Raw genomic sequence first — 27,046 nt, 5'->3', positions numbered from 1 at the left:
AATATTTCAGAATGGAATAAAGCAGGAGGTGGGAGATTAAAACGATTCATTCTTTTGTTTTTTTAAGGTTAATTTGCCGCTTTTTGAATGAGGTTTAGGCTTCTGCAAAGCATGTTATTGATGTTGGTGAGCTGCCTGGACCCTCTGGACGGTTCTGTGTCGGGTTCACTAGGTCCTAAGTCCTTATTTGCCTGTTTTTACAAGATAAATCGTGATGTAAATATGTCTGGAAAGTAGCGGCTTTGTTTGGCGCGTTGCGTGTTCGGACGCCCGGTGCCTGGAGCTTCGGGATGTATAGAATGTCTCGATTCTGCTTTTCTCTTTCAGGTCCGCACGCCGGATGCCGTTATTCTCCCAAACCCCTCCTTTCTCCCCGGGGCTGCCCCTTTTTTTTGGAGATTGAGATGAAAACAACGTATTGAGAAAGAATCCCTGCTTCAGCACAGAGCCTGGGAACAGCTCCAGGAACAAACAATATTTTTACAACTCGACCCGCCGCCCATCGCAGAAGGTCCCGGCGCAGACGGGCGACACATGTAACTCCGCACACTCGCTGCTCGTCCTCCGACTCAATCGAGGGTACGTAAATACCCCATCCGCGCTTGGGTCCGGTATTCCGCAGTGGCCCTGGTCGCCTAAATCTGGCCCCCGGCGTGTGGAGAGATACCGAGGGGTTTAATGGTTACATCGCGGTCCTCGGTTTTATTCATAGACGTATCCGTCAGGCTGAGACATAAATAAAAGTGTACATCGGATGGGCACGGATACGACCCACAGCGGAGGCACCAGCAGAATAAAATATGATGAATATCTGTGCTTGCTTGCTTAATATACACGAGCGCTCAATAAAACAGCAGCTTTAACACCTTTTATCTGCCTTACCGGCCCTTGTGGGGGTTTGTGAGAGAGCCGCTGCACTTAGTTCTCTAATCCCTCTTTTGTTTTGCAGATGGCTGGACGGGGGACGGGAGAGACCAGTCTGTGTCAGCAAACGCTGGCTCTCTTCTGGAAAAACCTGCTTCTGAAATGGAGGAGAAAGTGGCACAGCTTCCTGGCAAGTGAAAAATTACAGGGGGCCGGCTGCCGTGGCCTACAACTCTCATGACTTTCAGCCAGAAGAGCACCTCTTGGATCGCAGTGAGAGTTGTAGTCTGCGGCCGGTAATTTATTTACGCACTCGGCGAACCCCCTGGCAACGTTCCACGTTACTCTTCCCGTGACCTTCATCCGCTTCCAATCCTGATATAATAGAGCACATTTATTTAATTTGTATTATTATTATTATTATTATTATTATTATTTATTGGATGAACTGTTCTAGAGGGACACTGTTGGCTGGCGGAAGGTTTTATACTAGAGTCTAACCTATGATCTCAAACACGAAATTGTAGTTACTCATTAACTGATTCCGGTTAATCAAAAGGACTTTTTTGGGGTGTTCAAATTAATTCTCATTAATATCAATAATCAATAGTGTTTTACCCGTATATTTAACCCCCCCTCTTTCCCCACCTCAAGGAATGGATACAACATCTGGCTTTTGTGTTCCTATTTTTCATTATCGTGGCCATTGGGAAGAATTTCCCCAGCGACGGCTTTGTGCCTGTGGAGGTCCTCGGCCGTCTGGATGAGTTTGACAGTAATAATTTCACGATTGGGTATGTGTCCGGACACCCCTGGGGGAAGGAAGTCATGCAGAAGGTGGCCACTAGCATCATCATTCCAGGTAAAGTCACGTGCATGCGCGTAGTATGTAAAGCCCATCAGCTCTTGTGCCAGTGAGATGGGTTCACAAAGACATGGGATGTCGGTAATCATCCTGTGTATGCCTCAGGCTGGCAGAGCGGCCATTAAACCGGTTTAGTGTCCGGGTCTTGGGAGTCGGGGTCCGGACTGTCATGTAACACGTACACGCTTTCTCCTCCCAGGGGTGACCGTCAAGGAATATTCCAGCGAGGAGGACCTCGAGAACGACGTTCTGACCCTCTCAACCATCGGCGTCGTATTTGAAGATCAGTTTAAATACCACATCAGAAACAGCTATGCAAGAGTCTCCACTCCAAATGACTACCTCGCGTACATGGGTAACGGCGACATCGCGTCCAACGCGTTTCTCTTTTTAGATATGGCTTTGGGGCTCTTTGCACCATTTGATCCGCCGGCTGCGTTGCTGAGATTTAGTAACCTGGGAGGTGGTCTTTGGGGCAGAAATCGTTTCTAATCCCTCAAACGTTGGAGTTAATTCAGCGGCGTCCTCGCAGGAGTTATTTACACATCTCTGGCCTTTTCAGGTTACTGCAAGAACAATTCCGACACGTGCTTCCCGACCCATTACTGGAGTAACGGGTTTCTCTCCCTGCAGGCCAGCATCGACGCCGCTATTATAGAAGTAAGAAGGCTAAGAACGGGATTCCAACTGGATAAGGGGCTTAGGGGGCTGCAGACCATTAACAGTCTTTCTATGTAGACTAAGGGCAGATGAGGACGGGGTGAGGGGCAATGATCCGGCGTGTCATATTACTACCTAAGCCATAGGTCACCCCATCTAGTGAGCCTGTTTAGCCATTCGGCCCCGTCTAGTCGCCAGTTTCTCCCGCTGTAAAGACCTCGGTCTCGTCTTAGATTCAGGAGCCGTATGCCTATCCCATGCATGTTTAATCCCCTCGCTGTATCACCCTCTACCACTCCTACTGGGAGGCTGTTTCGCTGTATCTACTACCCTCAAATTTAGAAGCCAATTTCTGATATCCCTACAGCTGACCACCAAGCATTCTGTCTGGGAGAACATGGCTTCCATCGTGGCCATGAAAATGAAATGGCCCATGTTCACCCAGAGGCAGATCCTCCACCGAGGCACGTTCGTCTTCGCCATCTGCATGTGTTACGTTTCCCTGACTTACCTCCTGTCGCTGTACGTTACCAGAGAGAGGGGCGAAATGCGCGAGATCATGAAAACCATGAGGCTGAGAGATCTGGCGTTTTGGTGAGTCCTGCCGACGACCCTGCGCAACGCAGACCTGATACCGCGAGAATCATTCAAGAGAAAAAATCTGCATTTAAGACCGTTTGCTCTGCCCTGTATGCAAATAACTTTTATAGAAATCTACATATCGGGCTTCATAGAACGTGGGCTAGAACCTCATGTTTTCTCTCGCTCTTGTGACCCTGTCGGCAGCGGCTGAGGGTGATAGTCTCACGCGTAATATCTTTGCTGATATCTCTTCACGTGTCCGCAGGTTGTCGTGGCTTTTACTGTACGCCATCTTTGTTTTCGTTATTGCAAATCTAATGACGCTCGTTGCCACGTTTGCCCTTCTCGAGGAGAGTTCGTATGGAGTGATTCTTCTGCTCCTCTTCCTTTATGGGATATCGCTGGTAAGGATTTACTTCATCCCGATAACGGTTAACGGAGTTTAATGTTCAGCGTTCTCTGCCAGCAAAACAAACATTTTCTCAAATAATAATAATAAAGGCTTTTTTTATTATTATTATTATTTATTATTTTAAAGCCGTTCCGCTCGTAACGCGCTACGTTTTTTAAAAGAAAGAGATTTCCACTAAATCTGACCCTTTTAATTCTCCAGTCAGAAGAGCTTTTATGAGAATGTTAAACGTGCAGTCCGGAAGGGCCGTGAGTTATAGGGATTTTAGGTTAATAGCTCTAGTGCTACAGTGTTTTATTTATCTGATGACTGAAATTCTGATACCCCGGCCGCGTTGTGGTTCTCGAGGTGTGATACCCCTGCTCCTTTCTCTTCTCTCAGGTCTGCTTCACCTTCATGTTGAGCGCCCTCTGCCGGAGTCCCAGGGTAACGGCCATCGTCGGGTTCTTCAGCGTCCTCTTCCTTTCGGCCCTGAGCCTCCTGCTCTTAATGACCAAACCCCCTCAAGCTGCCGAGGTCCTCTTGAGTATCTTCCCGCCGTTTGCCTTCACTGTCGGAATCGCAGAGGTCTGTAGCAAACACCGGCCCTGTAGATGTCCCTCTCGCGGCACACGTGTCCATGTGGCTAAGAAGGGGTTAACGTCCATCTTCCCTCTATTTCAGTACGGCTCATGCTGGAGGGGAGGAAAAAATGATGTGAACGTTTTTGTTCCAGAGTTTGGTGTCTCGCTAATGTCACAAATAATCTCTCCGGCTCAGTCTGCGCAAAGCGTGGGGTATTTAGGTCCTTGCCGTATTCGGAAAAAATAATGTAAAAAGACCCAATTTACATTTCAAATCCACGCATGTTGGGTGGGCATATCGGCAGAGACGGGGTACAGAGTTAACCCCGTAGAGACTGAGCTTCTGTGCCAAGATTGGCAGGAAATCTCATTAATCTGTTGTTTTTTTTGTCAGTTTCAGTAAACTCTAAATTGGATGCTATTGCAGTATTTGCCATTCTATTTACTGCGCCTACGTCTAGCAGTACTGAGTATAACGCTGCTGCGGTTCGTTTGCTTTCAGACCGTGCACATGGAAAGCGACTGGGAGGGGGTGTATTTTTCGGATTTTTTTGGCGAGTCCAGCCATGTCCTCTCCAGCTGCGTTTATCTCATTTTGGATTCTGTGTTTTATATGCTGTTGACCATTTATCTTGAAAAAGTCTTGGCAGGTAAAGTAGCAGCTTTCAGAGAGTCATTTTACTTCTTCTTCATGTCTTGCCGGCAGTGTACGCCGAGGGTGGTGGTTGTGGGATGCCGAGGGTGGTGGTTGTGGGATGCCGGCAGTGTATGCCGAGGGTGGTGGTTGTGGGATGCCGGCAGTGGATGCCGAGGGTGGTGGTTGTGGGATGCCGGCAGTGTATGCCGAGGGTGGTGGTTGTGGGATGCCGGCAGTGGATGCCGAGGGTGGTGGTTGTGGGATGCCGGCAGTGGATGCCGAGGGTGGTGGTTGTGGGATGCCAAGGGTGGTGGTTGTGGGATGCCGAGGGTGGTGGTTGTGGGATGCCGGCAGTGGATGCCGGGGGCGGTTGTGGGATGCCAGCAGTGGATGCCGAGGGTGGTGGTTGTGGGATGCTGAGGGTGGTGGTTGTGGGATGCCGGCAGTGTATGCCGAGGGTGGTGGTTGTGGGATGCCGGCAGTGTATGCCGAGGGTGGTGGTTGTGGGATGCCGGCAGTGGATGCCGAGGGTGGTGGTTGTGGGATGCCGGCAGTGGATGCCGAGGGTGGTGGTTGTGGGATGCCGGCAGTGGATGCCGAGGGTGGTGGTTGTGGGATGTCGGCAGTGGATGCCGAGGGTGGTGGTTGTGGGATGCCGGCAGTGGATGCCGAGGGTGGTGGTTGTGGGATGCCGGCAGTGGATGCCGGGGGCGGTTGTGGGATGCCGGCAGTGGATGCCGAGGGTGGTGGTTGTGGGATGCCGGCAGCGTATGTTAATTTCCTGGGGTGATAACTCTTATTAGGCGAGTATCTCGGGGGCCATTTGTGACAGGAAGCACCAGGTTCCAGTCGGCTTACTTTTTACCAACAGATAAAAATGGCATGAAATACGAGCCTTTGTACTTTCTCAAGTCTTCGTACTGGTCGAGAGAGAAAAGGATTCCGAGCCGCCTGGAGAAGGAAAGGGATGGAGAGTCCGTCTGGGGAGAGTTTGTTGAAAAAGTCCCTCAGGAGCTCCACGGAAAAGAAGCCATTAGGTATTTAGTGTCGCCTTCAAACGATTTATTACCAAACATACGTTAAGATACCATAACGGCAAAGAGCGGCATCGCGGGGGAGACATAGAACGCGCACTGTGACGCATCTACTGCGCTTTATAGGTGACTGACGGCACTTTGAGCTGTCTCTGTGCTTTTGCTCGTCTGTCTCATTCTGTGGGGCACTCGTTAAAATGATTAAATGTGTATTGGGACCGCCCTCTTTGTGACATCAACGCGTGTCTCCATATGCAAATGAGTTATTCGATATAATTGTCAGCCTTTCGCTTGTCCATCGTGGAGAACTTGGCTTCTCTTAACTTGTCCCTCTACAGGATGATCAAAGTTAGGAAAACCTACAGCAACCGAGATAAGACGGTGGAAGCTTTGAGAGGTGAGATTTATTTCTATGTTTTTTGGAGGAGTTTGATTTTTATTAAATTGAGATAAAGATAACGCGTCGGCGTTGATTCTCAGACCCGAGGCCGCTTGATTAGATTTTGCTAAAAAAATAGCTCTAAAGAAACATTTTTACAATGGATCCATTTAAAGCACCTTCGTATAAAATGAAGTGTCTGATTTCTTTTATATTGCAGGTTTCGATTTGGATGTCTACGAGGGGCAAATTACTGCCCTGCTTGGCCACAGTGGTGCAGGAAAATCCACGTTGTTGAATATTCTCAGTGGAACGTGCGCTCCTTCGGGGGGTAAGATTGCGAAGCCGCTATACTAAGTGCCGTCAGACGTCCCCTGTTCTAAGGGTTGATGCCGTCACCTCATCTCCTTGGCTCCAGATTTCTTTCTTTTAATTCCCCAAAAGGTTTGGTCTCTGTTTGTGGCTACAACCTGTCGGACATGTACCGTTTGGAGGAGATAAAGAAGAGGCTTGGGTTTTGCCCGCAGTATGATGTCAAGTTTGATCTTTTGACGGTGAAAGAGAATCTGAAAGTTTTTGCTCATATCAAAGGGATCCCCTTAAGGAACGTCGAGCAGGAGGTATGATTAATTCCCATTGGCACAGGTACATAGAATGTCAGACAGCAGCGAGCTGCCCCCCTCCCCGACGACCCTAAGTGATCATTTTTTCCCTGTGTGCCTATGTTAAACGTTGCCTTTTTTTATAATTTTTTTTAGGTGCGAAAAGTGATTTCTGACCTGCAGATGGAAGGCATGGAAAACGTGGAAGCCAGTAAACTGAGTGGCGGACAGAAAAGGAAGCTAACTCTCGGAATTGCTATTTTAGGAGACCCTCAGGTGGCTGCTCTCTAGTAGATAGGAACTTTTACGATAGTCCTATTTTTTTTTTTCTTGATTATCCATTTAATTGTCTTTGGTCAAATGTATTTTGATGTGAACAGGAGCCCTTGGTGGACCTACCTGCAAATTACTGTCCGTGGTCAGACCATTTAGCATCTCCGACAGTGACAGGTTCTGGAGCAGGTCCAGCTTGTTTTGTCACCACAGTGTTCTTGTCACCTGTGGAGGGACTATATCTCCGTACACGAGACAGTATAGCTTCATTAGACTATATCTGAGATTCGGAATGAAATTATTCTAGAGTAAAAGATGGGCTTCCAACTGTCCGTTCCTCCGTACAGGTCCTGCTCCTCGATGAGCCCACAGCCGGACTCGACCCGTGTTCCAGACACCATGTGTGGGCCATGCTGAAAGAAAACAAGTCGGACCGGGTCACGTTGTTCAGCACGCAGTTCATGGACGAGGCGGACATCCTTGCAGGTAAGATCTCGGATGCCATAGAGGTCCAATTTTTTCCAAGATCATAAATCCTACGATTTCTGATAAAATTCCCTGACTTGCAGATCTCATAAGATCGTCTCGTTAACTCAAGTTCTATAAAAAAAAAAAAAGAAAGTCAAACCCCAGTAGAACTGTATAAAACGAGGATTTTTCTCCAGATTGGAAAGCTGTCCTGTCCGGCGGGCGGTTAAAGTGTGTGGGGACATCGTTGTTTCTGAAGAGGAAATGGGGAATTGGGTATCGCTTAAGGTGAGTGCTAAGAAATCCTCACAAAATGTAATTTATGTGGATCCTCAAGGATGTCCGTTTCCTTCAGATAACATCGCATCGGTGGCTAAGATGGACCTGATGTATTCGGTGGCAGAACTTATCTCGTTGGCCCAAAATATCTGCTATGGTTCTTGCTGAAGCTGGCGTGGTTGTGGGGGGAAACAAGCCATTTAGCTCTTATGTGATCATTGGGGGGTGATTGTCTTGCTTTTCTCCGTGTTCTTAGGATGCAGATATCTCCATCCTGCGACCCGGAGGTCATCACCTCGGTTATCAAGCTTCACATCTCCAGCGCCAAGCCTACGGCACAGAGCGAGGAAGAACTCTCTTTCACCTTGCCCTTTGAAAACATGGATTTATTTCCAGGTACGTGACATGTTGATGACGTCCTCGGACCTCATAGCATGTTTAGCAAGATACATTTAGCAGGATACTGTCGCTAGATCCCTACCAGGATTTATCTGCACGTTTGCCGCGTGTTCGTTGTGTCCGTGTCTACGCGAACCATGGTCACCATAAGCCAAGATGTATGGGTCAGGTTACAATGTCCTTTCTTGCTCCATGTCTAGACCTGTTTTTGCATTTGGATGGACTCGTGGGGCGGGATATTGTCAGTTACGGAGTCTCAATGACTACGCTGGATGATGTCTTCTTGAAGCTGGAAGGAGAAGCCGAGATTGAACAAGGAGGTACAGTCATCGCAACTTGAGGTCTCTAATATTGTGTAACCTGTTCCCACCTTGCTAGACCCCCTTCACCAGTCAGCCATGTGTCTGTAGACCTTAATGAATCCGATCTATAGACAAGATGGACAGACCCCCCCCTGTTTCCTATTCCTCAAAGCATGTTCCGTGTTACCTTAACGTGTCAGTGATTGTTACAGTGTGTCCATACCATTTAATAAAGTGTGTCTCTGATACCGTGAAGATTATGGCGTTTTTAGCCGGGAACAAGGTCGGGATGAGGAGCATGATTACTTTTCATCTGAGATGGAGGACTCTGTGCTGTTGATGTCGGACTCCGGCAGCGTTTCGCTGAGTGGATTTGCGCTTTGGAGACAGCAGGTGGTGGCCGTGGCCAGGATTCGCTTCCTTAAACTGAAACATGAGCCTAAAAGCTTGCGAGCGATGTGAGTGGAGTCCTTTTTCTATCTCGATGTGAGGGACCGGGGTGGTCGGAGGAGCAGCAGCTTCCTCGGTGTCCATATAGAATAAGGAAGGATACGTTCACTATTTGTTCTGTTGCTTTAAGGGGTTAATAACTCTTTCCATCACATTTCCCTCTGATTATTCACTGATTTCCTTCGCAGATTGCTTCTGCTGGTCCTTTTCATTACGCCTCTAATTATGATCGCCGCACTGATGAGTAGTTTTAGACAGATCCATACTTGGGAAATGTCGGCCGGCCATTACTTTCAGAGCCCCAGGAGCAGGTTCCATAAATATTACACGAATCTTCTAGTGAATAACGACACGGGGTCGCCCATCGAAGACTTTCTTGATGCGCTGAAAGCCCAAGACATTGTGGTGGACGTCGCTGATGGCAAATACGATGCAAACACAACTGAATACCGCGGGGCGATAGAGGTCACACAGGGGGAGAAGGTAAGCACACTTTTCTGGGTGATATGTACTAATGTGTGTGTTTTTTCTGAAAGAGTATTCCACTTGGATTTGATTTTCAAATTGACATTAATGGGTATAGTAGTTATTATTATTAATATTATTCATCTCTAGAGTCTGTCCAGTGTCTCCCCCGATAACCGTTCAGCAGAGGCCCTCCTATGACGTCTCTCATAGGATTTTGCCTAATTTTACCCCTAGAGGTGCAGCGGTCCTCCTTTCACACGTAAAGACAGCGTAACGTTGTTGCTGTGTTGCTCCACGTTGCGTATCTCACGCAGGGCTTTACGTTACAGTTTAAAGGTTATAGTTACACCATCGTAGGGAACCCAACAGCGCATAACGCTTTGCCGGTCCTTGAAAACATCATCAGCAACGCCTACCTGAAGACTTTCAAGTCGACGGAGCAAATCCGAGTCTGGAACAACCCGGTGGTGCATGTAAGTGCCGGGGGCCAGTGGACGTGGCAGATGAATCCAGCCGCGGCTCAGCTTGATGTAAATCCCGTTTCTTTTTCTTCTGCAGAAGCTGCCCTGGGATTTCCACTACGCCGTATTCTTCACGTGTGTATTTTTCATGATGTTTGCTTCCGGTCTTGCCCCTCACTTCGCAATGAGCAGCAATGAAGACAAGAGGGTGAGCTGCCGGCCGGCACGTGAATAGGACGTGGAGGAACCATTACTGTCCTCATCTATGTTATGTAGTGTTTGTATTAATTAAAGGGACAGTGTCACCAAAATGCAGCCTAAACTGTTAGTTTTTATAATCCAGCGGGTTCGCAGTATAAAACATATCATTAAAGCTGGGACCGGCACCCAGGATGGGCTACAGCTCAGAGAAGTGGCTGCCCAGGCATCATGGGAGTTGTAATTTGCATCTCCTGAAGGATTGCCCTTTCCCCTGTTCCAGGGGGTTCTTTTATCTCTGTCACCCCTGTTATTCTTGATATGTGTACCATGTTGTGAGATATAACACCCGTATCTCCTCCTATCTGATTATTTAGATGAAGGCGTATTCCCAGCTGCACGTCTCGGGTCTCTTTCCCTCTGCGTATTGGTTTGGGCAAGCGCTGGTGGACATCGCTCTTCACTGGCTTCTGCTTGTTGTAATGGTCACCATACTGTTTCTGTTTAATCACAAGGTGTTTCTGCGCTTCACTCCAGCCATAATAATGGTAAGGATCTTGCAAAGAACTGCCTATCACCCCCCAGTCTTCTCTCTCTCTCTGTATACTCACATACGCACGCACACGCTATATGGGACGCCTGGCCGTTACACCAACAGGCGTCCCAATACTTTTGGCCATATAGTCTGGATATTGAAATAGCTGGAAAACAGGACTAACAGAATATATTTGTTTCAGTTATTTGGCCTCATAGGTTACGGAGCATCCATGGTCCTCTACGTCTACATCATCACGTTTATCTTTGGAAAGGGAAAGAGGCACCCCGACCGATGGTCCTTCTTCTTTGTACTGGTACGTGGTTTGTGAGAAATCTCTTTAGATGGAGGGGGTAAGGAAAGGCCAAGCGTATGCAGGCCGAGTTCTCGTTGGTGCCGCTTTACTACTCATACGCAGCCGGGCATCCGACGTCGACTGGTAAGCCGCCACTGGTAATCACAACGTGAGCAAGTGAATGCAGTAACATTTACAGTGAAAATAACGAAATCCTGAGTTTAATATTTGCCGCAATTTATGGCGCTAACCTGCGGTGCTGTGTCTTGCAGACAACGATGATTCCCTCGCTCGCCACTGAATTTGTTTTCCTGTTTGACTACCACTTGCCGGTGCTGCTGCCTTACGTTTTCTTCTTTCCGCCCAGCAGCCTCAACATCCTCCTCCTTTGCTTGGTAAGCTCGCCATTTACCCACATTTTATTTGGTAATGTTGCTATTTTAACGATTCCTTTTTAGTGATTTTTTTTCTTGTACTTTTGCAAAGTAAACATCGGCTTTTTCCGGGTTTCCCTTTAAAAAAAATACTTCCTAGAATATCCTTTATAAGTTGCCTATTAAAGTAAATTAAACGATAGGTTTGACTCAGTTTGTTAACCATAAATACGCTCGTTCAGGCTTTTGGGTGTTTTTTTCTTCTCCCTGCAGGAAAGTATTATTGAAGTAGAATATTTTGAGCCCAGAATTTGGACGCTTCAGCATGTTGTCGGAGCCTCGCTGACACTTATGGTAAGGGGCCTTAAACGCTTTGATGGTGGCTGGTGAACTGAAGCCTATGGGACTGCGATCTTCAAGGTGGGCCATGGAAGGAGCTTAATGAGCCGATGATTTTCAGATTGCACTCAGTTGCATTGGTCTGTCTCCGCCATTAGGCACCATGATATCCGGAAGGTTAAACCTCTATTTTCTAGCTGTGGTTTGAAACCTTACTTTCCTTTTAAACACATGGGGAAGGCAGAGGCAGGCACTGCTTGCTGGACCTGTTGGTGTTTGTATAGAGACAGTCCTGGGAGATGAATGTCTGGAACGGACGGCTAACATTCTTCTCCCCCTTTAGCCATACATACATGCCATCCTTTTCATGGGGATCCTCTGGTGTCTGGAATGGAGATTTGGGGTGAGGAGCGTGAAACAAGACCCGGTTTTCAGGTAGGTAAAATGACTGCAGCACTGTGTGGCTCCTGGTCTGTCCTCCGGTTCATGACTTGAGGCTCGTTAAACAATATATATATATATATATATAGATATATATGAGAGCCCAAGGGATACAGGGAGAACCACATGCAATGGAGTCCAGTGTCCAGCTAAGGAACCTCATAGGTTCGGGGATCCCTGGTTTAGCAGGTAGATCAATGATCCCAAACTAGATTCACGTTCTGAAGGTTATCCAGCAACCAGAAAGCTGAGACCTTCACCCGACGTCGTCCGCTAACATCCGTTGTCTTTCTGCGCTGCTTTTTCAGAACTGTGAAGAAGAAAATCAAAAGCAAACCAAACCCGGAGGATGTGGGGGAAGCCGACGAGGAGGTCCTGGCTGAGAAAGAACGGGTGAAAAATGCCGTAACGGCCAAACACCAGGAAGAGGTGATTACGTCTCCGATCTCTCACCAACACTGACGGACATGTCTTTCCCGCCGTCGGTATTCATTTAATGTCTCAGCAGCGAAACAAACCCAACTAGTAAAATGTCACCCTTTTAGATGCTCGCTTTGCCTGTCGGTGTCCATTCTGGCTGCCAATTCACGCGAAACAATATCAATTCAGGAAATTGCATTTTTGTTTTTCACAGAAGTCGCACGCTTGAGTATCTTTTGGGTCGTGGGTGGCCACGTTGAGCGTTTATGAAAGTAGAGCATTATGGCCACTGATGGGTTTTTAAGAACCCGTTCTCCAACCCGTTTTTATTTTTGAATTTAGAAACCCGTCATCATCGTTGACAGCTTGCGCAAAGAATTCAAGATCAAAAAAGGGAATTTTCTTTTTAAGAAAAAGCGGAAGGCGGCCACCAAAAATATCTCATTTTGCGTCAAAAAAGGTTTGTTTTCTGGATATTTCATTTATATGGAGCTTGTTCCCCTGCGACCTGTACGTTACAGCTGTACAGACGTAAATGACAATGCGATTTTTATTTTTCTGAGAAACAAGCTGTTTCTGGTACAGATCCTCTTGAAAGCAGAAGTTCTGGTTAAATGTTGCTTTGCGGCAGTATTGGAAAAGTTGATGCCTTTTGTGGTGTAGTAGATGCTGTTTCTGCCCAGCGAGGAGGGCACTTTGGTTCAACCAGTTAACGCTGCTTCAGAGTTAGACTGGCCTGATGTCTCGGTAACCCCAGCACTGGTTATAACCAATCCTTGCCGTCTATAGGAGAGGTCCTGGGGTTACTGGGGCCCAACGGAGCTGGGAAGACCACATCCATTTGCATGCTTGCCGGAGAAGTCAAACCTACAGCAGGAGAGGTAGGAAGATCTCCCCGTCTGTCATACTTCCTACAGAGATGGACCACCAGCCCAAGGCTCCTGATCTCAGGCGTGGGGCTTTTTTTTTAACCTCACTACCTTCTGCAGGTGGTGCTCTGTTCCCCGGCCTCGGGTGGCCCTCAGCGCCTAGACGATTCCTCGGCTTTCCTGGGCTACTGTCCCCAGGAGAGCCCCCTGTGGCCCAATCTGACCGTGAAGGAACATCTAGAGATCTATGCTGCTGTGAAGGGTATGAAGAAGGACGACGCCGACATCGCTATCAGGCGGTATTGTATAAGGACTCATATAAACACAATGTTATACGCTAGCATGCTGGGAGCTCGGCGCTCCCCGGTGTACAGAAAACACACCTGGTAAATGTTAAAAAGAGCATGCCTTAACCGCAGGTATGTTATCACCGTGTACAGGCGTGTAATCTCCCCGCATTGTGTGTGCGCCACATATAGAATACGTCCTACGGGAGCAGCCCCGTTCCTTAGCAGCAGCAGGTAAATGGCCACCGCTTTATGATTTCAGGTTGGGAGAAGCTTTAGAGCTGAAAGAACATCTAGAAAAACCGGCCAGAAAGCTGTCGGCAGGTGTATCCAGAAAGGTGAGCGCTCTCTGCTACACTCTGTCTCTGGCTATCTGACTTTTCTGTTCCCAACTAGGTTTTTTTTTATTAAACTCTGCCCCTCTGATTGACAGGTGTGTTTTGCCATCAGTATGCTGGGAAACCCGACCATTGTGCTTCTAGATGAACCATCGACAGGTTTGGACCCCAAAGGCCAGCAACGAATGTGGTATGTATGGGAGACCTTGGCCTTGGGGTGCTCCGTCTGCCAACGGCGTGTGATTTAATGTAAAGGGGCAGCTACACAATAGGAAGGTGTCCGGTGATAACAATGGATGAGTGATTCCTGTTACAGGAGAGCGATACGGGCAGCTTTTAAAAACAAAGACAGAGGAGCGATTCTGACCACTCATTACATGGAGGAGGCGGAAGCCGTGTGCGACCGCGTGGCCATCATGGTGTCCGGAAAGCTGAGGTGAGGAGGTTGCGTTCGGATTTGTGATGGAATGGTTTTTGGGATTTGTAGTCTCCAAAGATATAGTCTGGGGCTCTCGTAATATCTAGATTGTTTTGGCAGACGGCCTTCCTGTAATGTTGTGTTTCCAGTCGATGTTCTCTCTAATGCCGGACACTTTTCTGTCCGAGATGGGTCCAGAAGGAGGTTCATGAAGCAGAATTCGATGGACTTTGTGTTTCTTTTCCAGATGCATCGGTTCCATCCAGCAGCTCAAGAGCAAGTTTGGGAAAGGCTACCTCCTTGAGATAAAGGTGAAGGATTCCCAGCAAGTGGAGATGATTCACAATGAGATCGTCCGACTGTTCCCGCAAGCCGCGAGACAGGACAGGTATCATCCTCGGTGGTTGCCACGTCCCATCTTATCGCGATATCCCAGATTTATACTCCTGTCTGCTTTGCTTTTGGTTCCCTCCTCAGTCTGAACGTGAACCGATACTCTGAAGCGGCGTGTTGTTTCTGTGGCCGGCTACAGGGCTGACATGTTCCCGAGAAACCTCTTTATTAAATGCTTGTTACAATCCGCAGATTCTCCTCTTTGCTGGTCTACAAGGTCCCTATGGAAAACGTGCAGTCCCTGTCTCAGGCGTTCTTACTGCTGGAGGAGGGTAAGCACACGGCCCCTTAGCCCGCCATGAAGGACACACTTAATGTCTTTTTAACCTACACATTTCAGTTTGTTTGAATTGCCTTCACTTACACTTTATTACGTCTGTGCGCAAATAGTACTTTCTGTAGAATCCAACGATAGACTGGTCTCTAACGGCGCATGTCCTCAGCAGACCATGAGATGATTCTCTCGCAGCACTTCTCTCACTGTCTTCTCCGCTCTCTTCGCAGCAAAGCGCGCCTTTAGCATCGAGGAGTACAGCTTCTCGCAGTCCACCCTGGAACAGGTAGTCCTTTCGTTTCACACGTCCGCAGTTTGTATACGATTAGGGAGGGTATATCAGAGAACTCCTGTGAGTAGCAGCGGGAGAGTCGGGAGGCACCGGATATCTATGTTTTGGCAGACGGTGGAGACTCTGCTTATAGCAGATCTTATGAGGAAGGCATCATGGAGCCGGTCTTTATCCTCTACAGGATCAGATGGTGTTATAACACCCATACACTAATAACCCAACCTCTTACGGAAGTGTCTTGGTCTGTGCCAACAGATCCACAGGCCGCACTCAGACCAATCTGTAGGAGATAAAGCCCGGCTCCAGCACTTTGTGATTAATTGCGGGACGAGAGAAGGTGAGTTGGTCGGACCACCAACAGAACTGAGGTCTCGACATTGTTTGCTTCCCGTCAGAAGCCATTCTTCATTATCGGAGGAAAACATTTTTTTTTTAAAGTCTTATATAATTGTGATCAACGCCTGACAAACATCTTTGACGATCCTCCTTCTCTCTTCCTGCCCCAGGTATTTCTTGAGTTGGCCAAAGAACAGGAGAAAGAGGACTTTGACCTGGACAACACGTTCCAGTGGAAACATCTTCGAACAGAGAGCATCTGAAGCAGTGGTCAGTTGGACGTAAACATGGGGACGGTCGTTTGGACGATGAAGGGTTAAGATACTTGGTCAGTTGGCTAAAGAACATTATACATGGACCTGACCAGGAGCCAAGTAGGGCGACATTTTCTCAGCTCCCATGAGCCCCCTGTTTTGTTTTTTTTTGTTATTATTTTGTTATCGTTATTTTTTCTGAATCCTGTCCTTAAGGCATCAAAGTTCGGCTACCTACAAAATGGGTAAAGCCGTCACATATTCTTAATGATAAATGCACGCTGGGAACAAACTTTTGATGGCAGGTACAGTGTGGACGTTCGGTGTGTGAGCGGGGAATGTGGGGTATAGATTTTCACGGCCAATCTTATTAATTAACTTTACTTCAAATGTCCAGAAACTCCCCCTGCAGTGTGGCGAGATATGTTTACATCTGTATCCGAAATACCGGTTTATAATACACAGAGTCCGCCTAAACCTATTGCCACGGCCCAGCGGCTGATAAAACTCAGCTCCCCGGAGCCTTGTGGCTTGCGTTTCTTGTTAAAAGTTGGAGCGCTGCGGGGGGGGGGTTAGACCGTTGCGTTTCGCAATAACTCCCCCGCATGCTGCGCTCCACCGCACCCAATGCGGCCCCATTTGGAATCAAAGCCATATTCTAACATGTGTTTTCACGGTCCGGCAATGCATCTGTTCTGTACATATTTATACATTTATATATTTTTAAATCATAGTATCCATGAGATCTACTAATCGGCATGTGGCGCATAAGGATGTTCCTTTTTTGCTTTGTTTTTATTACATCACAAGCAGAATCTATATTAAAGTTTTATAAACTGGTTAAAACAACAGGAATTTCTTACTAAAGCTCACGTTTCCAGTTAGAATAAAAGTTTAGGAGCAGAGGAATGGCTGAACCGAGCCGAAGGGTGACAAAAGCAACCATTTCAATAAAAATAGAAGACAATAAATGGATGATATCCTCAACGTCACGCAAAATGCCAATAATAAGAATGATCCGGTAGATTTCTAGCATAAGTGTTACTCTGCGCAGCGCGGGAGCTAACGGGTTAAATGAGGAGACGTAGAGAGTTAAAACGGGATTCTATCAAGAATGAATCTAAACAAAAAGATAAAAGATCTTTGTGTTCGATAGAATCCGGGGGATTGTTTGGTATAATTATTGTACAAAGATGGGGAAAAAAGAAAGTTTTTGGGAACATAAAGTCTATCTGTTCCCAGGAATGTGGATTTTAAGGACATGAACTCAAAATTGGATACAATAGCAGGGATTGTGCGGAATGAACGAGTGTCCAAATATCAGCGCTGAGTCCCCAGGAGAGTCGGGGTCTTGGCCCAAGTCCCAGAGAAGTTTGGCCTTTGGTGTCTTAAAGGGAAAGCGTTGGTAGAAGCAGCGAGCCCCTCGCTACGGAGCGCGGCATTCAGAAAACGGAGGGGTCAGCGGTGGTTCCAGGTCAAAGTCTGAACTGTGCCGCTGCTGAGAGGCTACTTCATGAAACCACTACTCCTATCAAGCCTCGTGATTGACTGCTTTGTGATTGTCGCCATCTTTTGCATCAACGCAGCAGGGATGGGTTATTCGTCTAGATCCCAACATGTTCACGCATTAAAAAAGCCGCCGTAGCTGTAGTGAATAATATGAATATTATGTAATATTTCCAGAGGGGCAACTTTTGTCAGAGAAAAAAAAAAGGCAGCTAATGCTCTAGAAAGAGCTGCTGTAGATACAGGGGCTCTCTTCCCAGCAGAGGTGGTGGGTTAATTCAGTATTGGAAAGAGACAGAAAATCAGTTCTTATCTGCCCTGAAATAGTAATTCTGAATATCTGCTTCAATGTTCCGAACAGATTCAGTTTAACGCCTGAACCAACGCCGTGTGCGGTGAAACGATTCGCCAGGCGTGGGTTAAACCTTTACAATATATTGAATAAATTACTTATTCCCGTCTCGTTCATTTTCTGGGGGCTGATCGGGGAGAAGCGATTGTTCCGCCTCGGCGTGCCGTGTCCGTACAGTCCGGCCGACCGGCGCTTCTTAACCTTGTAATGGTTTATCTGAGACGAGCCCGTGAGGGGGTCGCATGCAGCGTCGGACTCCGTGGAGTTCCGTGGTAAGAATCCATTGCGTGGCCTGCATCCCCCTCTTGTGCCCGCGTGGAAGAACTGCTTCTCCCGTGAGTTGTGTTTCTGGAGGCAGGGCTTTGATCTGCGTTAAAGGTATCGAGATGTTTGACCGGGGCCGTTGGGTATAATGTTGTGTTTTGTGGCGACGTCCGCCCCTCGCCGGGCAGGAGATCTGAACCTCGCATCTCGGGAAGACTTGCCGTGTCCCCCGAGTGCCGGAGCCTCCAGGGCCGTGGGCTCTTTCTATGAGCAAAGTTGTCGCTTAAAGTCAGATGGCAAATATTAAAATGGTGATACAACGAGGCACCAAGCCATAGCCTGCCGGAGACCTTTCCTCCACCGGCCGAGGAACGACTCGTGTTTCTTCTATCCAGAGAAGCCAAATATCCTTCCCTGTCTGAGATATAAAGGAACTAACCTGAACGCTCAAGGTTTAAACAAATAAACCTAAACTCCGCGTTCCATCATAAAGATCATTCCATACAATAGAGTTAAGCTTCACCGCTCCGATATTTGCTCATTAAACAAAGCTGTAATAATGGCGGTCGCTTGGTGGCTCTTTGATAGATTACCGAGGACAACTGAAGTATAATCGGGGAGAACCACTTTTTCCGTGTCAGCAGCCAAACACAAAAGATTGTTGTAGAGTTACAACATGTGTATTAAACATTACACGGTATCCAGCGAGGCGTGCCGCCGCAACACGGCTGAGATGGAGCCAAAGTATTGAGACCGGGTCCGGTGACTCTTCAGGAGCTGGTCCAGAGACGCGCGATAAGCCCAAGAGCGGACCTCGTGTCGTTCGTCTCCTCGTGGTCCTGCGCTCTCCTGGGAGATTGGCTTTCACTATTTGCCCCGACCACCCGCATGAATTAGAAACGTGACGTTCTCTAGAAGAACCGAGGAGACGTGATCCAGAGAGGATTTGGGGGTCTGTACCTGAAGAACCTTTAGAAGACATTTTCTTGACGTTGACTTCTTTCAGGGATTTGACGAAGATCTCCATGTTCCGTTTCGGTAAACGTTTTCCTTCTTCAGCCGGCGATGGTCGTCTCTGAGTAATTCTCCGGGCCGGTCCTCTTGGGTTGAAGATGCCTCTTCCTCCTCTTCTCCAGAAACGGGCTCACGCTCTGCAGAGGCAACTGCTGTCCGCGTCTCTTCTTCAGGAGCTGGAGATCTTCCTCAAGAGACAGGTAACTTATAAGGGCCCCGAGGTCTCGGAGTCTGGGAAAAATCGTCATCAAACGTTTGACATCCTCGGTCCAAGAAGCGGGTAAACGGTCGCTCGGCTGTGTGACCTTGGTGGATTTGGAGGCTTTTTGAAGGTTATTCCAAATCCATGTCTTTCAGGGAACCCAGAAAGCAGAGAAGAGACGCCCCAGTTTCACCAACGAGGAGAATATTTTAAGGTGGGTGATTTGGGGTCACGTTGCAAAATTAGAGCGCTAATCTGGTAAAGATGATGCCTTTATTGGCTAACGGACGTATAACGGATTGCAAGCTTTTGAGACTATGTAGAGCACTTGACATGGCCACCGGCCCTCACTGTGACACCGAGGACCACGTTACTTTAACCACCAGAGTTTTATTAGACGCGGCACCATAATACTAGCGCAAACCGTGGGCTCTTCAGACAGACCATCGTACTTCTCACCGGATATCTATTCGCAATGCGGCTTCATTGTGTTGGTTACGTGGGAGCCGGGGGCTTTTAAGTAAAATGGAATAACCCCAGAGGGGGCATCGTAGCTTTTATTATACTTTAACCAGAGAGCAGAGCCGTGTCGGCCTCTCGTTTCGTTGTTATGGAAACCCGAGCTGCGTAGTCGCGACCCATCCCAATCTGCCATTCATTATTACGTAAAAGTCGCCACCTCTGTTACCATGGCGCAGAGCCAAGCGTGGACAAATACCCCTTGGTTTTATTGCCCTGGTCCGGGGGTTTATTTTTTTTGAGGCTTGATATTTTACGTCGGCTGATAAATAGTTAACGTTTAGGGGTTTAAACTTTCTGCACCGTTTTGTGATCCGTCTACTTAATGCGTGCATTCTTTTCTATAAACGGACATATCTTTATTCACCGGCGGCAAATATTCTTAATATCCGACTACGAATAAACTCTCGTTCGTCAGTTTTTATTTTTGCAACAATGTTTTAACGTTTTATTTCAAATACCAGCCCCGCGGCTCTCGTTACCGGCCTTTCCCCTCCGAGATACGGGGTGGTTTGGGATTGATCCATTCTGTATGAACAAAATACAACTTTTAATCCTCACGTTGGGCTTTTTGTGGGGAGGAGCAAATAACCCCAGCGGAGGGTCCATTATTATGCCACTTATCGCACTTCTTCATATAGAACAACGCCAAAGACTCCAATATTCCAATCATTCTGAGAATGTCGGTGAATCTGTTTGTTGCCCACCGAGCGGATCATCCGTGTGCCGGCGGGTTAATCATAAACGGACTCTTCGTTCCTGTTCATCTGCGGCTCATCGAAACGTTCCTTTCGGCCCTGTCCGGACCCGCAGCCGCCGAGCGATTGACGGTGTATCCGACGTCGCCGTCACTTGGCTTTCGGTTCTTCGCCTGGCTCGTTGGGTTATCGCTGCGTCGTTTCACTCGGAAGCGATTAGCGCGGCCGCCCCGCTGGCTACATCGTATCATTTTAAAGTAAAGTTGGGAGTTTTTAGCCGGGGTCCGGCTTCGCTCGGCCGGCTCGGAATCGGGACTCTTTCAAGGTTACTCCTGGTTTTGGGGTGAGCGGCACCGATGGACGGGGGTCACAAAAAAGACGGGTGGAAGGTTTACGAAGGCGAAACTCCTGCGAGCGTCAAACGGTAAATGCTGCCACCCGGAAGGGCAAATTAACCCAGTAGCCGTGGCTTTTGGGGTAGTCTAGGGGCTCCTCAACGAGGATGATTGTAAAATAACTTTGTCATCTCATTTGTTGAAATATTGTAAGTTTTTTGTTTGTTTTTTTTACAGAAAAGAGCTATATTGTTAAAAATAGTAGAAACGTCATCGATGTATCCTTAACCGCATCGCTTCCGTTTTTTAGACTTCTCTTTGTAATTTATCATTTTCATTCAAAGTTATAAACTGACTCTTATGAAATAAAATGAAATTATCAGAACTGGCGATTCACAGGATGGGGAAGGCATGTGAATTTTTTAGATTTGATATTTGTAATAAATTGTTCTCTGTCATGAAAGGGTACTAGAAGGTTCTCGAAATGTGGCAGCCGTGCCATATGTCTTTATTACACCCCCCCCCGGGAGGACCCGTTGCTGGTTCTTTAGGGCTTTGTCTGCTCAGCGCAGCTCATGACGTCTTCCTGTATGAATCGTCGTTGCAGCTTCGACCAGAATGAAAGCCTCCACCTGGAGGAGAAGTTTCGCTTGGACGACTTGTACGCCTTGGAAGAAGTTTTTGCCAGGCACAGCGTACTGGCAGAGGAGGTACAGGACGCCGAACGGCCTCAGAAACCTCCTTTTGCTAAGAAACTCAAGCCAAAGAAGACTGCGCGGCGGGAAGGGAATCTCACCCTGCGCGAGTTCCAGAATGTTCTGTCTCACCTGTTCGGGTCCGAGTACTTGGATGAAAACATGGAGCTGCTTTTCAACAAAGTAATAATATATATATACTGTATGTGTGTGTGTATTTATACCGTATATGTGTATGTATGTGTATATCTATCTATCTATGTTTGTATGGATGTGTGTGTGTGTGTATATATATGTATATGTGTGTATGTATATATTTATATATATACACCGTTAGTGTGTGTATATACATATATGCGTATATGTATGTGTGTGTATATATTCATATACACATTTTCTTTATAGGATAATATTCCTTTAAACGCAGTCTTTTTTCCCGTTTTTAGTCCTTTTCAGTTTATCCGGGGCGTCTTTTCTTGCAGGTGGACACGTCGTGCGACGGCTTTGTGGACTGGAGCGAGTTCTGCACATACATGCTGCTTCAGTACAAGGAGAGAGACTACGTGATAACGCGGAAAATGACCTTCCTGGGGTCCCCTGTAATGCGTCTCTGCACCCGGAATAAGGTTTGCGATGACACCCCGCAACCCGGCAGCCCCTCCGCCAGCCCTGGAACCCACAAGTATAAATCCCTAATGGTCTCATTATTAGTATTACTGCACCTATTTACTTAGAGTTTTTGGGTTAAATCCATTTAAATGAGAGGCCACGCTTTCTGTCTGATACTTGATTTCATAACCGCGAGAGTACGTGAAGACCCCGCATCACTGCTGTCCTGGCGCACGTTTTTCCTCTTCTGTGTCTTCAGCAAGAGCCGACGAGCCGGATGCTGGCGATCTCCTCTCCTCCTCCGCTTTGGTTCATCAGCGTCAGTAAAGGAGGGGTACTGACGACCTGGAACACCGCCCTGAACCCCCAAAAGTCTTATGAGGTACGAATCCTGATCAGCCGGCCGTGGCTCCGGGAGGCTGATCCCTGACCGTTGGAACAGGTCCTCTCACGATACTTCCAGAGTAGACGTGGCCTGATCTCAAACCCCCGCTGAAATCCCACCGGGACGGTGCGGAAAGTATTTCACCTGCAATAACGTGTTGGGGTGTTTAGAATGTTTTTAATCATTTGCTTATACGACGATTCTGTCTGTTAGATCACATTCGATTCCAAGGAGACACAGTCTGGGAAGAGGAGGTTTAAATATTGGACCACGGACGCCGTGTATTTGCCTAACGTCCACAAGATTGCCATGGCGACCACCTGCCGAGACATTCACTTTTTTGACGTGTCCACGATGAATATGTTTGAAGAGTTTCACCTTTTTGGTATAAATCACCATTCATGACGTCTCTGCTTCTCGTTAATTTGAGATATTTGTCTTTTGAGTAAAAGAAAATAAAAGTTTGGGGTTTTTTCCCCCTCTTCTTTTTCAGCTTTAAACCATGTTCCGACCTGCTTTTATTACTGGTATAATGTGAAGGTACTGTGGAGTCTCTAAGCCCGATACATCTGATACATGGTCATGGATATGTTGTATCTCCATCTTCTCCTGCCTTTCCAGGCCCCGGGGGATCGGTCTCTGCTCCTCTGGGGAGATGACAGCGGTGGCGTGAACCTCCTCTGGCTCCTGAAACCCAATTCTGGGGTGTTTGAGAAACCCTTTACCCGGCAGCCAGGCCCCCATAGAATATACATGCAGGTGACTATACCCAGGGGCAGGGGTGGTTTTCAACGCAAATTTGCCATCTTAAGTCATTTAAAACGCACCCCGCTGCCTCTTACATGGGGCAAAGCACAAGCCCAGTAGAGCTCCCCCAGCGATATATATCCACCGATGAGATCCTGGGGTTCAAACGACGCGTGACTATATCAGGTCTGAGGTATTAAAGCCATGGCTTCTTTCTGCTAACCAGGAATTAAGGGAGCACAGCAGCCTTCTGGCGTACCAAGCCATGCTCAACATCCACCCAGAAGCCATCACCAAGCTCATGTTTATCCCCGAGCAGGAGCTCATCGTCTCGTCATCGGGCAGCTCCACCACCTCGGTGGTCATCATGGATATCCATCAGAAGGGAAAGGTCTACACCTGGAACATCAGCAAGGTAGGAAACGTCCTCGGGCATTTTAATAAAACAGTCATAACTTCACTTTTTCGACCGCGAGTTCTGTTCTGCGCAGGGCGTCCGCTGCTTCGACTACTCCAAGAGCATGAACTTGCTCGTTACCGGCGGGTTGGACCACAAGGTTAGACTCTGGAACCAGTACGTCCCAAGCCGGCCAGTCGCTGTCCTATCTGAACATACCATGGCCGTCCTGGATGTGGTCATATACGAGCCTCTGAGGCAAATATTCAGTTACTCCAAAGACTCGGTGAGTAGTAACGGGGGACGATCATCCTGTTCTAACCTCGTACCCACCGCTGCGGGGAGAACCCATCATTACAGGGTGACGTCCCTGTCCTCGCATCGCTACCCCTAACCTTCCACAACCTGGGGGTTCTGTAAATATTTAGGGGATTTCGGTTGGAGAATGTCTGTCTGTGTCGCAGGGAAAGGTCTGTGCGTCTGTCCAGATGGTGTTGGGTGTCCGTATGTCCTTGTACATGCTGTGGTAGTAGCTGTGGTAGTAGCTGTCCGGCCTCTCTTAGGTCCTGAAGGTGTGGGACATCTCCTCGCACAGCTGCCTGCAGACGCTGGTGTTAAAGTTCCCGTGTGTCCAGCCCGGTCGGATTCACGAACAGGGGAACTTCTCTTTCCTGCTGGCGTCGCAGAATCCTCGCCACCTCCTCGTCTCCTATTCCGATTACATTGGGATGCTGAGGCTGGCGCGGGCCGACCGAGGCGAGGACGCCCTGGTTACTCACGACGCTCCTCTGTCTGGGGTCCTTTACAACAGCTTCTTCCATCAGGTGAGTGAGACCCCACGGACTTTAGGGTCTCCAAACCCCCCGCTCCACCAGCTTCATGTTTTTCGGTGCTCTCCACCCGGTGAATGGCTGATAATCCATCCAGACTGATATTCCCACCGAGGGACTGCAGAGGAAGCGTATAGAGGGAGCACAAAAAGGACCCCCCGGTCTGCACAAGGCCCGGGGTCCATCTAGAACCTTTTGTCTGTCTATGTCCTCCCTGGGGCCCAATTTCCAAACCTCAGCCCAACATATTCGGGGCTGATTATCAGAAGGGTCACTCCAGTTCACTGAGCAAGCAGGGCTCTGGGACATGTATGTTCTAGGACATGTATGTGCTGGGGCTCAGAGCAGCTCCGGATAATAAAGCGCGATCAGCTGCCGTCTCGCAACCTCATAAAAACGGGGCAATTTAACAGCAATTTGGAAACAGGAATCTGCATTTCATTTCAGTAAAGCTGTGGGGGGGGGGCCCTGAAAATTCCCGTCGGCTGATTGAGCCGCAGAGTAACGGAAATTCATTATCCGGATATTCCATCCGGACAGAGAGAGGCGTCTGGTTCACCAGCGCGATTTATTTAACCCTTTAGGTGCCCAGTTGCATGGTTTACGGGTTTAATCCTTTTCGCGCTGGGTCATCAGGTGCTGCTGCCGGGGGTCCGAGGGCAGTGACCGAGGGGCAGATCAGGTCTGGTTTAGCTACAAATCATCTCGTTTTTTTGAATGACACCCGTGCCTCTCCCCTGCGCCCCCTCCTGCACCCGTCCCCTGCTGCCCCTCGCCTGTCTGGTGCCCCTAAAAAGTTGGCATCCGGATCCCAGCCAAGGATTCCACTTTGACTGTAAGCCTTTGGTGACCCGAGCGCACCCAGCTCCATGCCCCGCACAGACGTTGCCACGGACCGCAGTCCGCCTCGCAGGGCAGGTAGCCTCGAGTTGTGACCGGTGCAGCAGGGTCTGATTTACTCCCCAAAACAATCGGGGCAGATAGCATGCGCCGTAACGTGTGTCGTGGCCCCGTCTCGTTTCAGGTGGTGACAGCGAGCGAGGACTCGACCGTCGTGGTTTGGGACGTGGAAACCGGCACCAAAAGCCTTCTGCTCAACAACGTCCACGGATCAGAGGAGATCACATGCGTGGCTTTCGACAGATCGCAGAGGAAGCTGATAACAGGAGCCAGGAACGGGGGTCTGAAGGTACAGACAGCGTTCCTTTATTAATGTGTATCTCCCAAGTGTCCCTGCTTAGTTTGTCCAGTCTGGCTCCAGGTCCCCCATGCCCCTGATGCCCCTCTTTTCTTGGAGGTCAGAATGTTTGCTGGGTATGAGGGGATCGCAGGGTTCTACGGCCCTAAAAGCCCCGATAATGTGTATAGAAACAGCAGGAAACGGCTTTATAAACTAAACGGGGTAAATAAACCCCATCATTCCTCTAAATACCCCCTCAGTTGCGTAAAGTGCCCCCTCTGGCCATGTGACGTGTTGGGGGTATGTTTAGTGTATTTATTGTGTGTTTTACTCTCCGTTGTTAGATCTGGAACATACAGAACGGGCACAATCTGCACCGCCTGCAGCCCGTGGATGAAGCCGAGGTCACTTGCGTTCTGCCGCTCGGGGATCAGAGGCTACTCAGCGTGGGCTGGAACCGAAAAATTATCCTTTATGACACAACAAATACGGAAGTGAGTGTGCTTAATGCCACCGAGTCCGTCCTCACCGGCGGGATTCCGTGTTGTTAGCGTGCGCTCACAGGTGGGATTCCGTGTCGTTAGCGTGCGCTCACAGGCGGGATTCCGTGTCGTTAGCGTGCGCTCACAGGCGGGATTCCGTGTCGTTAGCGTGCGCTCACAGGCGGGATTCCGTGTCGTTAGCGTGCGCTCACAGGCGGCATTCCGTGTCGTTAGCGTGCGCTCACAGGCGGCATTCCGTGTCGTTAGCGTGCGCTCACAGACGGGATCAGACGGCTGGTGGTTTGCGCTCGTCTTCCCGCACTCGCTGACATGTAAACCTTGTGTACATTGAGATCCAGTTCTTGACAAGCTGCCAATAAAACCCGTCCCTCTGTACCCCCAGAACATGTATGTTACGGCTAACGCGTCATGGAAAGGGGGGCATCAGCATAAAGAGGACATCCTGACCGCCGACTTCTGCCCCTCGCTGGGGCTTCTGGTCACAGCCAGCTTCGATGGGGAAATAATAGTGTGGAACACGGAGACTCAGAGAGTGTACGTCTACCTGCGGGAGCGCCCCCGGTACGTGCTGATACCACCTTACTGCCAGCCTTCTGCTACACAGTAACCATGCCAACGCGACCACGGGGTCCGTGCTGCCTCCATCCTCATGGTTCTGGTGGTCTTTGGGGTAGATTAAGACTTTCTTTCCCACCCTGTGAGATGGGGGGGTCACCATGTGAGACGGGGGGAGGGTCACCCTGTAAGACGGGGGTCACGTGGCCTATGATGTCACCCGTATCGGGGATTTTCCCGTGATGAAAGGTTTGCTTCTTTGTCCTGTAGAGAAGCCGCTAAACGGTCTCGAGGCAGCCCTGGGGTCGGCAGTCGGGCCGCTCAGCGCCCGTTCAGTAAATACAGAGCAAGCAGACGGAGCGGAGACCTCCAGTGAGTAAACCGAGGCTACCGTGAGTCTTGAGAGCTTATTTACTAATATATCCCTGGGCTTCGTATCCGCGGCTCCCCGGCGGAATTCCGTGTTGCTCAGTTCTTGATATCTGCCTTTTTGG

The 27,046-nt window shown here is 48.6% G+C and overlaps 2 protein-coding genes across 2 annotated transcripts in view; both read left to right on the top strand.

The window, feature by feature from the left end:
* Positions 1–411: 411 nt before the first annotated feature.
* LOC128471612 (ATP-binding cassette sub-family A member 9-like) lies at positions 412–15,938 on the top strand. The gene is made up of 38 exons (XM_053453576.1): positions 412–579; positions 950–1,054; positions 1,519–1,726; positions 1,929–2,084; positions 2,292–2,389; positions 2,757–2,983; positions 3,237–3,375; positions 3,765–3,950; positions 4,449–4,596; positions 5,455–5,620; positions 5,956–6,014; positions 6,217–6,327; positions 6,441–6,616; positions 6,755–6,874; positions 7,219–7,357; positions 7,537–7,627; positions 7,875–8,014; positions 8,218–8,337; positions 8,576–8,777; positions 8,958–9,252; positions 9,567–9,710; positions 9,796–9,906; positions 10,274–10,444; positions 10,634–10,747; positions 10,999–11,121; positions 11,374–11,454; positions 11,783–11,874; positions 12,189–12,309; positions 12,643–12,760; positions 13,090–13,181; positions 13,290–13,468; positions 13,719–13,794; positions 13,890–13,984; positions 14,111–14,230; positions 14,460–14,600; positions 14,798–14,877; positions 15,110–15,165; positions 15,678–15,938. The coding sequence occupies exons 2-38, from the start codon at positions 950–952 to the stop codon at positions 15,768–15,770; spliced, it is 4,893 nt and encodes a 1,630-aa protein (XP_053309551.1). The 5' UTR covers positions 412–579; the 3' UTR covers positions 15,771–15,938.
* Positions 15,939–18,993: 3,055 nt separating this feature from the next.
* Positions 18,994–27,046, top strand: part of LOC128470947 (WD repeat-containing protein on Y chromosome-like) — a 15,801-nt gene continuing 7,748 nt past the window's right edge. Inside the window, exons 1-14 of the mRNA XM_053452796.1 lie at positions 18,994–19,097; positions 19,255–19,313; positions 21,259–21,529; positions 21,829–21,972; positions 22,215–22,337; positions 22,554–22,725; positions 22,834–22,880; positions 22,962–23,099; positions 23,314–23,502; positions 23,579–23,770; positions 24,048–24,308; positions 25,339–25,503; positions 25,839–25,988; positions 26,380–26,558. Of these exons, the coding sequence (XP_053308771.1) occupies positions 18,996–19,097; positions 19,255–19,313; positions 21,259–21,529; positions 21,829–21,972; positions 22,215–22,337; positions 22,554–22,725; positions 22,834–22,880; positions 22,962–23,099; positions 23,314–23,502; positions 23,579–23,770; positions 24,048–24,308; positions 25,339–25,503; positions 25,839–25,988; positions 26,380–26,558 (2,192 nt within the window). The 5' untranslated portion in view covers positions 18,994–18,995. The remainder of the gene's footprint in view (positions 19,098–19,254; positions 19,314–21,258; positions 21,530–21,828; positions 21,973–22,214; positions 22,338–22,553; positions 22,726–22,833; positions 22,881–22,961; positions 23,100–23,313; positions 23,503–23,578; positions 23,771–24,047; positions 24,309–25,338; positions 25,504–25,838; positions 25,989–26,379; positions 26,559–27,046) is intronic.

The sequence above is a fragment of the Spea bombifrons genome, chromosome 13 (genome assembly GCF_027358695.1).
Source record: "Spea bombifrons isolate aSpeBom1 chromosome 13, aSpeBom1.2.pri, whole genome shotgun sequence".
Lineage (NCBI taxonomy): Eukaryota > Metazoa > Chordata > Amphibia > Anura > Pelobatidae > Spea > Spea bombifrons.
Note: the sequence above shows the minus strand (reverse complement) of the source record. Positions and strands in the feature narration are given on the sequence as shown.